The sequence below is a fragment of the Ambystoma mexicanum genome, chromosome 3p (assembly GCF_040938575.1).
Source record: "Ambystoma mexicanum isolate Mex_15411 chromosome 3p, UKY_AmexF1_1, whole genome shotgun sequence".
Classification (NCBI taxonomy): Eukaryota; Metazoa; Chordata; class Amphibia; order Caudata; family Ambystomatidae; genus Ambystoma; species Ambystoma mexicanum.
Window position 1 is genome coordinate 522,381,740 of NC_090925.1, and position 11,733 is coordinate 522,393,472.

At 46.3% G+C, this 11,733-nt stretch overlaps 1 protein-coding gene across 2 annotated transcripts in view; it reads right to left on the reverse strand.

The window, feature by feature from the left end:
- LOC138580570 (uncharacterized) overlaps positions 1-10,604 on the reverse strand; it is a 257,926-nt gene extending 247,322 nt beyond the window's left edge. For both annotated transcript variants that reach the window (XM_069651217.1, XM_069651218.1), the window contains exon 1: positions 10,479-10,604. In XM_069651217.1, coding sequence (XP_069507318.1) covers positions 10,479-10,503 — 25 coding nt within the window. In that variant the 5' untranslated portion in view covers positions 10,504-10,604. The remainder of the gene's footprint in view (positions 1-10,478) is intronic.
- Between the last annotated feature and the right edge of the window lie 1,129 nt (positions 10,605-11,733).

An 11,733-nucleotide genomic window follows, 5' to 3' on the forward strand; every position in this document is an offset into this window, starting at 1 on the left:
TTCCTCGTTACTTTCAGGATCTGGGTTGTGTTCAGTAGGGTCTGCTTCGTCATTGAATAGATCAGCTAGGTTTCGTATTGAGTTCCTGACTTCTTTTGGTTCCTCTTCTGTACCTCGTTGCCGATGCTGTTGGTCCCCTGGAGTTTTGGTGATATATGGAGGAAAGATTTTGCTTTCCCACTTACTCTTTCCGGATTTTTCTGCTCTTTTTCTGTGCGGTCCTGGAGTCATGCTGGAGAGTATAGCATTGTTGGTGGTCGTAAATTGTTCTGGTGGGTGGTCTGTCGTGAGGTATGGTGTTAGGTATAGAGATTATTGTCTTCCTTTAGAATTTGTTCTATTTTCTGTCATGCTTGTGGGGGTGTGTTCTGTTGCTGTGTTAGTGTTTGTTGGTGTGGTGGCAAGGTGTGGTTCCATTTGGTTTGTTCTTTCTCCCAGTTTTCTCTCACATTGTCCCGGTCTGTGTCATGGCATATTGCGGTCCTTTGAGATCTTCTAGTTTAAGGAGTTTGTGTCATTGTCTTTAGATTCCAGGGACTCTTGCCCACCGGCAACACTTTTCTGACATGGTCACAAGACGGGGGAAGTGGTGGTAGGGGAGAAAGAGTGGATGTGGCGGGGATAGTGGGCTAGAGGGGCACATAGTGGGGAAAAGAAGCCCAGATTTTGGTTGGGGCACAAAGTGGATAAAGAGGGAATAGAGTGAGTGAAGTGGCACAAAATGAATAGTGGGCATAAAGTGGGTGATCAATCACTGAGCAGGTGAGGGCCCCAAGATGGGTGAAGGGATAGTAGATAAAGGGTATTCACATTGAATGAGTGAGAGCAGACTTGGTTAGAAGGCTCAATATGAGAGGCCCAATTTGTTTAGAAAATACACTTTCCCACTATTCTCTCTGTGTGTCTCACAGTACTGTATGGCTCTGCTTATGCAAGGGAGGGTTCCAGGATGTAGTGGTATCGTGTTGCCTACATCTACAGGTAGGAATGGGTGCAGGTGGGTGGTGCTACAACTCGAAAGTGTCTCAGCATGCAAGTGCGGTAGAGCAAGAAAGTACTGTGGGTCAATGGAAAAGGTAGGGTAGATGTGCTACATGAAAATAAAGAGATCTTTAATGTTGGGAATTCTCAATGGGAGAGTGTTCCGGAGAGTGACAGCACGGGTGGTCCCTGAGCCACCTAATGCTCTCGTCCGACGATGTGTATTTGTTGGAAGTCTAAGAGGATGACTGGCAGTGTGCCATTTGAGATCTTTCTTCAAATATAACGGAGCAGTGCCAAATAGTACTTTATTAGCAATGGAAAGCAGTTTAAAAATGATTACAAATGTGATAGGGAGCCAACGAGAAGCACTAAGAACAAGCGAAATGTGGTCCCTTTTCTGCAGATTCGTGACAATAGGCGCTGCAGTGCTTTGCAAAAGCAGCAAGCCGTGAATCGTGGCTTCAGTTGCACCGGCATGAGGTGGTGCAAGAGGGGCCCTTGACGCTGACTCGGGCCCCCTGGCCCTTTTCTAGCTCTGGCCATGGTTTGCAGCCTTAACATTATTTAGCACCCGTTGAGAACATGTGTCCGGCACCTCGAGCCTAGAATCGGATTGTATTGTTGAGCAATGTTTACTTTATATAGTTCCTCTTTCTGCATGTTGACAAATGTGAACTTGAAAGAGGTTGTGTCTGTATTCAAGAGCACAAAATAGGAAGTTGCCCTGGGAGCATAAAGTGGAACAAAAGTCTTAGCCTACTTAAACTCAGCGGTTGCATGTTATATAATTCCCTTTAGTTTATCACTAAAACTACTTTGAGGTAATGAGCAACGTAGATAAAACACATGTCAAGTTACAAATGTTTCAGTATTACATACCGTGGAAGGTTTCTGCAGGCCGAAAGGAAACCCCCAACCCAAAGAAAGAACTCTTCTCTTAGATCAAAGCAAAGATCCTTCAGCATAGTTTCAGATCCACTTTCAAATGCATTACGGTTTTACATTGCAATTCCTCTGAATCTGCTTCCAAGTGGTGTCCAGTGGTTCCATCCTCCAAGTGGCTATGTGTCTTTCCTAGCCATATAATGTATTAACAATGGGACGTCTAAATGGTGTATCAATATTAATGATAGCCTATGCCATTAACCCGAAGCCCTCCCCAAGCCAGTTCTTACATTATTGAGTGTGCTCCTCTTGGTAAAGTGAGCAAAGCAATATGACATTGTGCACACGCTCCAACTCGGGGCCTGTCATAGTCTAAGCTTCTTCGTGACAACATCCACCCTCCCTGCACCAGCTGTCATATCACCAATCATGATTAATCATGATTCCATCTCCTCCCTGCACCAGGTGTCATGTCGCCAATCATGATTAATCATGATTCCATCCTCCCTGCACTGGGTGCCATGTCACCAATCATGATTCCATCCTCCCTGCACTGGGTGCCATGTCACCAATCATGATTCCATCCTCCCTGAACCAGGTGTCATGTCGCCAATCATGATTCCATCCTCCCTGCACTGGGTGCCATGTCACCAATCATGATTCCATCCTCCCTGCACCAGGTGTCATGTCACCAATCATGATTCCATCCTCCCTGCACCAGGTGTCATGTCGCCAATCATGATTCCATCCTCCCTGCACCAGGTGTCATGTCGCCAATCATGATTCCATCCTCCTTGCACTGGGTGCCATGTCACCAACCATGATTCCATCCTCCCTGCACTGGGTGCCATGTCACCAATCATGATTCCATCCTCCCTGAACCAGGTGTCATGTCACCAACCATGATCCCATCCTCCCTGCACTGGGTGCCATGTCACCAATCATGATTCCATCCTCCCTGAACCAGGTGTCATGTCACCAACCATGATTCCATCCTCCCTGCACCAGGTGTCATGTCGCCAATCATGATTCCATCCTCCCTCCATCCTCCCTGCACCAGGTGTCATGTCGCCAATCATGATTCCATCCTACCTGCACCAGGTGTCATGTCGCCAATCATGATTCCATCCTCCCTGCACCAGTTGTCATGTCACCAATCATGATTCCATCCTCCCTGCATCGGGTGTCATGTCGCCAATCATGATTCCATCCTCCCTGCACCAGGTGTCATCTCACCAATCATGATTCCATCCTCCCTGAACCGGGTGCCATGTCACCAACCATGATTCCATCCTCCCTGCACTGGGTGCCATGTCACCAATCATGATTCCATCCTCCCTGAACCAGGTGTCATGTCACCAACCATGATCCCATCCTCCCTGCACTGGGTGCCATATCACCAATCATGATTCCATCCTCCCTGAACCAGGTGTCATGTCACCAACCATGATTCCATCCTCCCTGCACTGGGTGCCATGTCACCAACCATGATTCCATCCTCCCTGCACTGGGTGCCATGTCACCAATCATGATTCCATCCTCCCTGAACCAGGTGTCATGTCACCAACCATGATTCCATCCTCCCTGCACTGGGTGCCATGTCGCCAATCATGATTCCATCCTCCCTGCACTGGGTGCCATGTCGCCAATCATGATTCCATCCTCCCTGCACTGGGTGCCATGTCACCAATCATGATTCCATCCTCCCTGAACCAGGTGTCATGTCACCAACCATGATTCCATCCTCCCAAAGAATCGCATGTTTCACTTTTGTAAGCTAGCTGGATGGAAACGTCCTTATCACGTAAGACCTGCATCTTCATCCATCAGTTTGTAAATCCGTGAAATGATCAATATTAGTCCTTAAAGTACAAATTATGAGGGATGCAGATATCATGAAATAATTGGATGCCATCATCAGAAATTGCTTTTTCAAACTCTGCACTCTACAGTGCATCATGGCTTATTTATCCTTTACCCTCAGGACCATAGCAGTGATATCTCCAGGGCTAACAAGCCTGGACTACACTAACATCCTCCATCTCAGACTTCCCAAATATCTGCTGGAAAGTCTATAAACAGTATTCAACATGCAGCGCCAAGACTCCTCTTCAGGATGAATTACAGCACTTTGCATGTTCCACTGGTTCCCTGTCAAGAAAGCAATCAATTTCCAAACCTTCTGCATCACCCACCACGCTTATCAAGGATACAGGGCCAGATACCTCCACAAGGAGCTTCCAGGATGATACACAGGCAAGAATATTAAAGTCTGGTAACGCTGCTCTAGTCTCAGTTCCTAACTTCAACAGGAAAAGACAAGCATTGCCCACATTATCCCTTTTGGCTTCCAAACTCTGGAACTCCATATCCGTGCGTTTCCGCATGAAATGGAACTACCTAACGTTCAGGAAACAGGAAGACAGCACTCTTCAACAAACTGCATTGAATAAACAGCAACAAACTAAGACTGACCCAACAAGAAATTACCTGGTCCTTATGCCTCACTTCATACAGGGAGCAGGCACCTAGACTGCCAAACAAAAACACTCTACAATGGAGACTGGTCTGCTCTTCCTCCCGTGCGTGGATGCCCAATCTTGCATAGGCATGCAGCTAGAATGTCACCACCTTTGCCCTTCTCAACCCCTAAGGTGAACAGGTGTTGTCACCAAAAAGCAAAATCTTAGCAAGAATAGATGTTCTATGTATCCCGCCACGTAAACCACTGCAGGCAACCATCCAGGGGTTACCTTGTCCAGATGCCAACCTCCTCTCCTACCACGCTCCAATCCAGAACACAATCTCTGAAACCAAGCAAGGACTCTTCAACCCCACACAAGGAAGACTTTGAGGTCTGACCCCACTGCTCTTTCCCACTTCACTCCTCCCTTGCTCACTACTTAATATCAAAATCTTTCGACGTTACACCACACACATCCCCCATTAGATGACCCACAAGGTGCAGGGAACCAAACAGACTTCTGCCCTGTCTATATGCTTTCAACAGTCTCACTGCACCCATTGCTGCCTTCTCAAACCTTGGCCTGCCATTAACCCACCCCACTGTATCCCACGCCCCCAAATACTGAGAAGCCAAACCGTCACACAGAGGCTTGTGTACAGCATTCATCAACACTGCAGGCTTTGACACCTGTCTTCCCTTCTATCCCATTAACACCCCATCCGCTTGTGTTTACAGAGCCATGCACAGCGAGACCAACATTATTTGTAGAGGGTGCTATATCAGACCACTTACTTCACCTTACTTTACTACGTATGGGGATGCAGATACTTCTGTGTGGATCGGAGATGTTACAAGATGCAGGATATCATCAGGGGATGCTAATGTTATTGGAGGGCAAAGGGCATTATCAGGAGATGATATAATGTGTTGGATGAATATGGCGATAACAAGGGATATTTACACAGAATAAAAGATATTACTTAGGCAGTAATGAACTCGAGCTGGGCCATACAGACTGGTAATGGCCCACCAGCTCAAGTGGAGCAGGCAGAGTGAAGCAAGTGCCCTCGCGGGCACAGCAATAACATTACCAGCCAGAATGGCCCACCCTGAGGTCATTATGCCATCAGCACCCCAGCAAAAAATCAAGACTGCTAATGGTTTCGGTTTCGAGGGGGTAAAGATGGGTTGGGGAGCACCAACCTGTTTACCACAGCAACAGAAATACTACAGTGCACGAGGCCTGCCATGAAAAATAGCATATGGAGCTCTTGAAAGAACCCTGCTGTTTCTGTTCATGGCGGCCGTAGAGCAAATGCGGAAATGCAGCGGACAATGGACAGAGGGGAGGAATTATCACAATGACACGTGATGCCATTTTCATTTATTTTTATATTGGCAGTGAAGCTGGGTGAGGCAGCTGTTTAAACGCTCAGAATACTGGAGCAAATATAAGCAAATAACGTTCCAATTCCAAGCTTCCTAATTGGACGAGATGGCCTTCTGGCTCCCAATGATAGGAGTTGTATATAAAAAGGGTTATGGATAGTATGAGTGATTAGTGGTAACAATTCGTCATGCACATGTTCCTATCTATATTTAAATAAGGATCCCCATTGGTTAATCTCATAATATAGAATATAATATGCAATAATATTGATAATAGCAAAATCCCAATGACAAGACATTAACAAGAAAACAGGAAAGAGAATGAGGACAAAAGGAGATTAGTTGTATTATGGGGCAAGATAGGCACAGGGATGGAAATATTGACACCGGTGGGCAATTTCATTGGAAATGAACATATTATCAGATGAAGGTGGGTGCCATTAGAGGAAGGATGGCATCTTAAGCGGCAGGAGACAGCAGAGTAAAAAAAAAAAAACGTTTTTTCCGGAACAGGGTATATAAGAACATGGTGCTATTGTCCTAAGACATGGCCACGCAGAATCACATTATTTTATTAGGAACATAAGCAGGGAATGCACAATATTATCTTGGGTATGGCCAGTGTGCTATCACTACAACCCTCCTGGCCACTGGAGTCCTTCACCGCAGTGGGAGGTTGCTCCTGGACGCAAGCAAACTCCACCACACCTGAGACTTTCTCCATTCACCACTTCCGACTCCCCTGTGAACTTTGCTCTGCTCTGTCTTTCCTCACAGAATTTAGCGGCCATTAGCAGGGCAGGCAGGCAGGCACGCTATTGTCCCATGCAGTTACATGACCAGGGCCCTTGCACCAGGGGCAAATGGATTGATTCGCAAAACGTTTTTTGGTCAAAAAAGTGGAAGTCCAATTCACAAAGGACATCTGAATGATCGTATCGTAGATGACCTCACTCAGATGCCCTGTTTTCCTCCTTGCGCATTTGCGCAAATAAGGGGAATGTCTGGCCATTTTAAAGCGCATCCTGAATTCACAAGCAGGATGCGCTTTTAAATGCCTAGAAACAAGGGTCTTCCCCTGCACCTATTCAGAACAGGTGCAGGGGGGGCATAAATCAGAGCACAGTCTTTTCTGACCCTGTCATGATGTGTATTTGAAGTGCGACAGTCGCGGCTTAAACCACAGCTGTTCCACTAGCATTCCCACCCTCCAAACGTGGATGGAATTTTTTTTGTTATTTTTTCCTTATTTTTGACCAAGATGGGTCCTATCACATGCTTGCTGGCAGCCTGTCATAAATTAGTGTTGAGAGTGGGCTCCAGGCACTAATGTAGGCTTGAAAATAAGGTGACCTGAGCATTTCAGCAATGAGTCCAAATGACACAAGCACATTCTCTGCGCTCAGATTTGAGAATCTGACCTATACTAGCTGCCCTGAGGATCTGTAGGCCCCCTTACTCATACTGAACACTTCCAACTCTCTTGAACTTTTCCCCTGAACCTGCAGCTTTCCACATCGACCATCTAGGAGACACCTGGGAGCCTTGCTCTGCCCTGCCTGGCCTTGTACAGTACAGACACCATTGCCAGGGCAGGCACAACTTTGAGCTAAGTGGCCACATGCCAGTCATTTTACCTTTCATAGGGGATGATAAAAACACTTAGGGCCTAATTCGCAGAAGTGTTTTATAATGACACAATCCCATAGGAAAACGTTCTGTGAATAGATGTCCCATTGCCTGACGTCCACATGGAAAGACATCTAAGATAAAAGCAAGTTCTGTTTAGCCATTTTTGGTCTGTATAAACCTAAGCACCTCCCCTTGCTGTTTGTCTCTTCTATTTAAGACATATGTCAGTCCAACGTCTTGCTTCCACCCCTGTTACTATCCCTCTTCTCTACCACCCTCCCAGTACCCTGAATCTCTTCTCTGTACTAGATCTGCTACTTGAAATGCTCAGGAGTGCTGTCCCTGCTGTTATAATGGTCAGCGTCAACTGCTCAAGTATGACCACGTCCCATCAACTGCAGCTGGACTTCACACTCTATCTGACCACTCTGTAGTTAAGCTGCAGAATCTTGCTATCCGCACGCAAGAGCCCTCCTTGTTCTCATCTTCCTAGCACACCACTATAAACGCCTCTGCTCTATTTCTAGTCCTCTCAATGTGATCACTCACTTCTCCACTTCACCATCTCTGCCCCTCCTGCTCTCATTCCTCTCTCCTTCATCTACCACCAAAATGAAATTCTAATCTGACTCTATGGTCCCCTATCTGTACCAAGTCAAGTCCTCCTTTCAAACTCTCTCCCCCCTCCACTTCTTCACACTATAAATCCCACCTTTGAGTTCAACAGTGCGCTGTCTACATCCCTTGACCTTCACAACCCGCTTGCTATGCTCCTCTATTCTGCCTGTGATCTCATCCACAGATCTCCCCAGCCCCTGAAAAGCACAGCAGTACCACGCGTCTCCACCTACGTTACTAGTGCAAAGATCCCCCTCTATTCTAACTGCTTACAAATACCCTCTCCTTGCCCTCACCATCACTCTTGGCTCTGTCAAATCCTCTTACTATAGCAACCTAATATCCTCTGCCCACCTGCTCACCCTCAAAGCCATGCATTCCCTGACAAAAAATCGCAACCTATCCTCCTTTCCCTCTACTGATGGCATTGTTACTACTTTGTCTAAATTCACTAAATATGAGACCCTATCCACTCTCCAATCTTCCCCAACTCCTTACTTTACCTCTGCCTCATGTCACCCACCCTCTTACCTCACTCTGCCACTTCTCTCCCGCCTCCCAAACAGAACCCATACCCATTATTTGCTCAAACCCAACCTGTGCCCCTTTAGAACTATCAAAGATCTTGCACATGTTCCCTAATCCCTCCTCGTACCTGTTCCCTCTTCAACCCTTCACCTCAACAAGCACATTCCCAGTCTTTCTGCAAAGTAGCAACAGTGCTACACATGTTAGAGAAAGAAACCTATTGCAGACCCCAAACATCCCTTGTTTGTAGACCTGTTTGTCTCCTGTCCAATGACTCTAAAACCATATAGAGAGTTGTCTTTAACCATGTCGTCAACGACTACGGTGCTCACATAGTCTCACCTCTCCTCCATCCTCATTCCACTTGGTTTGTTTGCAGCCTTTGACACTATGGATGGCCCACTATCCTCCAAACGGTCTCTTCCATTGGCGTAAAGGTCATGGTACTCAATTGGGCGGCCTCTTCCTCCTCTGAACCCTTTTCAGTAGTCTCAGGATCAATCCTACATGCACTTCTTTTCACTCGTTCCACCCCCTCTCCGGGTAATATCATCTCATCCTTTGGCTTTCATTAAATGCTCTTTGCTGATGATACCCAGTTCTGTGTATCCTTTGCTTCCTTCAACTCTGTCATCTCTATGTGCATTACCAGTTGCCCATCTGTAATCTGCCACCAGATGGCGATACTCTTCCTTGACGTGCCAATCCTCCACTGCAGGCATTATCTTCCTCCCCTGCTCCAATGCCAGCCCCACTCTGACACCTCTCCTTGCCTTCCCGCCATATCTCGTTACTGCCTCATCCATGGCTCACAACCGTGGGGTTCTCTTCAACAGCTTCGACAGCAGTTTGTTACAGTCACTCCTGATGTTAGACTTACGCATCTCGCTATAAGGAAGATCCGCCACCATCTCACCCGCCACACTGACTCTATCTACCCTGCTGCTCAGGAAACTGGGCGTGTGCTCAAACCTACTGTATCCTTCACTCCATTAAACAAAGTTCTCAACTTCGCTACATGCATCCTTTACAACCTACCCAAATCCTCTCACACCTTAATATATCGACACCACGCTCGATGACTTTGCATGAAAAATCTCTCCTAATTTCTACTGCTTGCTTCAAGTCGGTCTATGGTCTTACACCCTATTGCTGAGTGCATCTATTTCTACTCCCAATCTCAAATGCTGCTATCCACCTCTATCCCCATTTTTTTTAATTTTTTTGACTCTGAATTTACATTTTCACAAAAAGCTAAATATTTAAACATTGCACGGGTTTCAAAATTATTTCCATTTTCAAAATAACCAAAACACATTATACCTAAATGATCACGTTATATCACGAGCAACTCAGTTAAAATCTATAAATTCTGCTATACACACACTAAACCCACCTACTATAGGACAATAAGATATAATAAACAAACTACACAGACAAAACAGGACAAATCACAAAACAAACACCCCTGCATGCCCCACCTTTCTGACCGCACCCCCTGTATGCCTCCTACTTCCATTCATTCTGTCTATTTGCCCCGCCCTCGACTGGAATGCTCCCCGTCCGCCCCCCACCCAGCTAATAAAGCTTTACTTGCAAGCCACTGAAGCGGCATCTCCCGCCTCCCCATTACCTCTCCCGAACTGATCCCCCAGCCTATCTCTCCAAATAATATCACAAAATGCATGCTCAAGTAGATTCTGGTGCTGGGCTTTCAGTGTATATCTCTGTGCGTCCAGTTGACATCCCCCGTACTTGTCCCATTACACTGCCCCCATCATCTGGTCTGCTCTGACTCAGACAGACAACCATTGCATGCGGGAAAGGCACCTGCCCAGAGAATGCCTCTGGAACGTATGCTGGTGGCCATGGCATCCTTATTGTTAAATAAACATAAATAAGAGAGCATTGTCAAGGTTGGAGAATTTGTTCTAGACACTAGTGATCTCGTCAAGGCATCCGGATTCGTACTCACCGAGGCAGAGTGCCCTCATCTCCATGCCCTGCGTGCTGGCAAATGCTTCATTTTAGTACTTCTCAGAAAATGAAGGCAAGTTTTGCTTCTGCCAGGAAATGAAACCTGTCCTGGTTTGAGAAAGCCCCCTCCAAAATAACGAGCGCTTTCCTGTGAGAGAAGGGCGTGGTCAAAAGCCCAGCGCAAACCATTCAATTTGGCACAATTAAAATCACTACACGGTCGACACGTTTAAAGGATTGTTTACAGGAAAGACAGCAACGGATATTTCTGGGACAATATTAACACCTGACTTCAGGCAAAGCGACTCATTTTCCATCTAGGTGAACACGAAATAATGTGTACAAATCATGCGTTTTATGTTTTTCAATGACTTCGCGGAGTGAAATCACTGCTCTGACACGACCTGCACACCTTCAGCTCCGCCGTGCAAACCTGCGTGCATTAAAGCACGCGTCTGATTGCGATACTGGTGTGGTAATGCATTCGATCTCTGTGGAACCCATCAGCTTAGACCACCTGCACACATATACGTCAGGTTTCATCGGAATTCATGTAAACGTCGGCCAGAGGCATTGCTGGGGACAGAGGGGGCTGAGGGTGCTATAGCCCCTGTTCTTTTGGTTGAAGCCTTGGATAGAAGATTAGGGGATGCAACCAAAAGGCTAGCTAGCCCCAAGTCCCAATAATCCAAACATTAATACCCCAAATCTTTTCCAGACCTAGCAACACCCCTGATGTCGTCTACCATTCACTTTCAAGATGGCGTCATTGTAACACTGAACATCCGGGATGTTCGGTTTCCATGTTACAATTGCAGCAACCTTCAAAAGTGTCTGAAATAGTGCGGAGGGAATGGGGTGCATGTACTGTCCTCTCTTTGGAAAGCGTGCTGCAGAATAAATGTGTTCACCTGGAACCGCAAGATTTAAAATCAAATGTCAGTACATCTTGGAATGATGACCACTGCTCGCAGAGAACCGTACTGCACAACAGTGCAAACTGAGCTAGACCGCTAGCTCTCTTCAATTTCCACTGTTGTTTTTTTTTTAAATCAGCCATTAAGGGACTCATTTTTCATGATGCTTACCGTAAAGAAAATGCGTAGAAGGCTTGCCTTTTATGCATTTCCTTTACAGTACCGCTCATTTTCCTCAATGTGGATGGCGGAGAGGAGGGGCAGGCGGTAGAGAAAAAGGAAAACAAATTATATTCATGGTTTTGTTGTCTCTAGCAACCAATCATTTCTACTGAT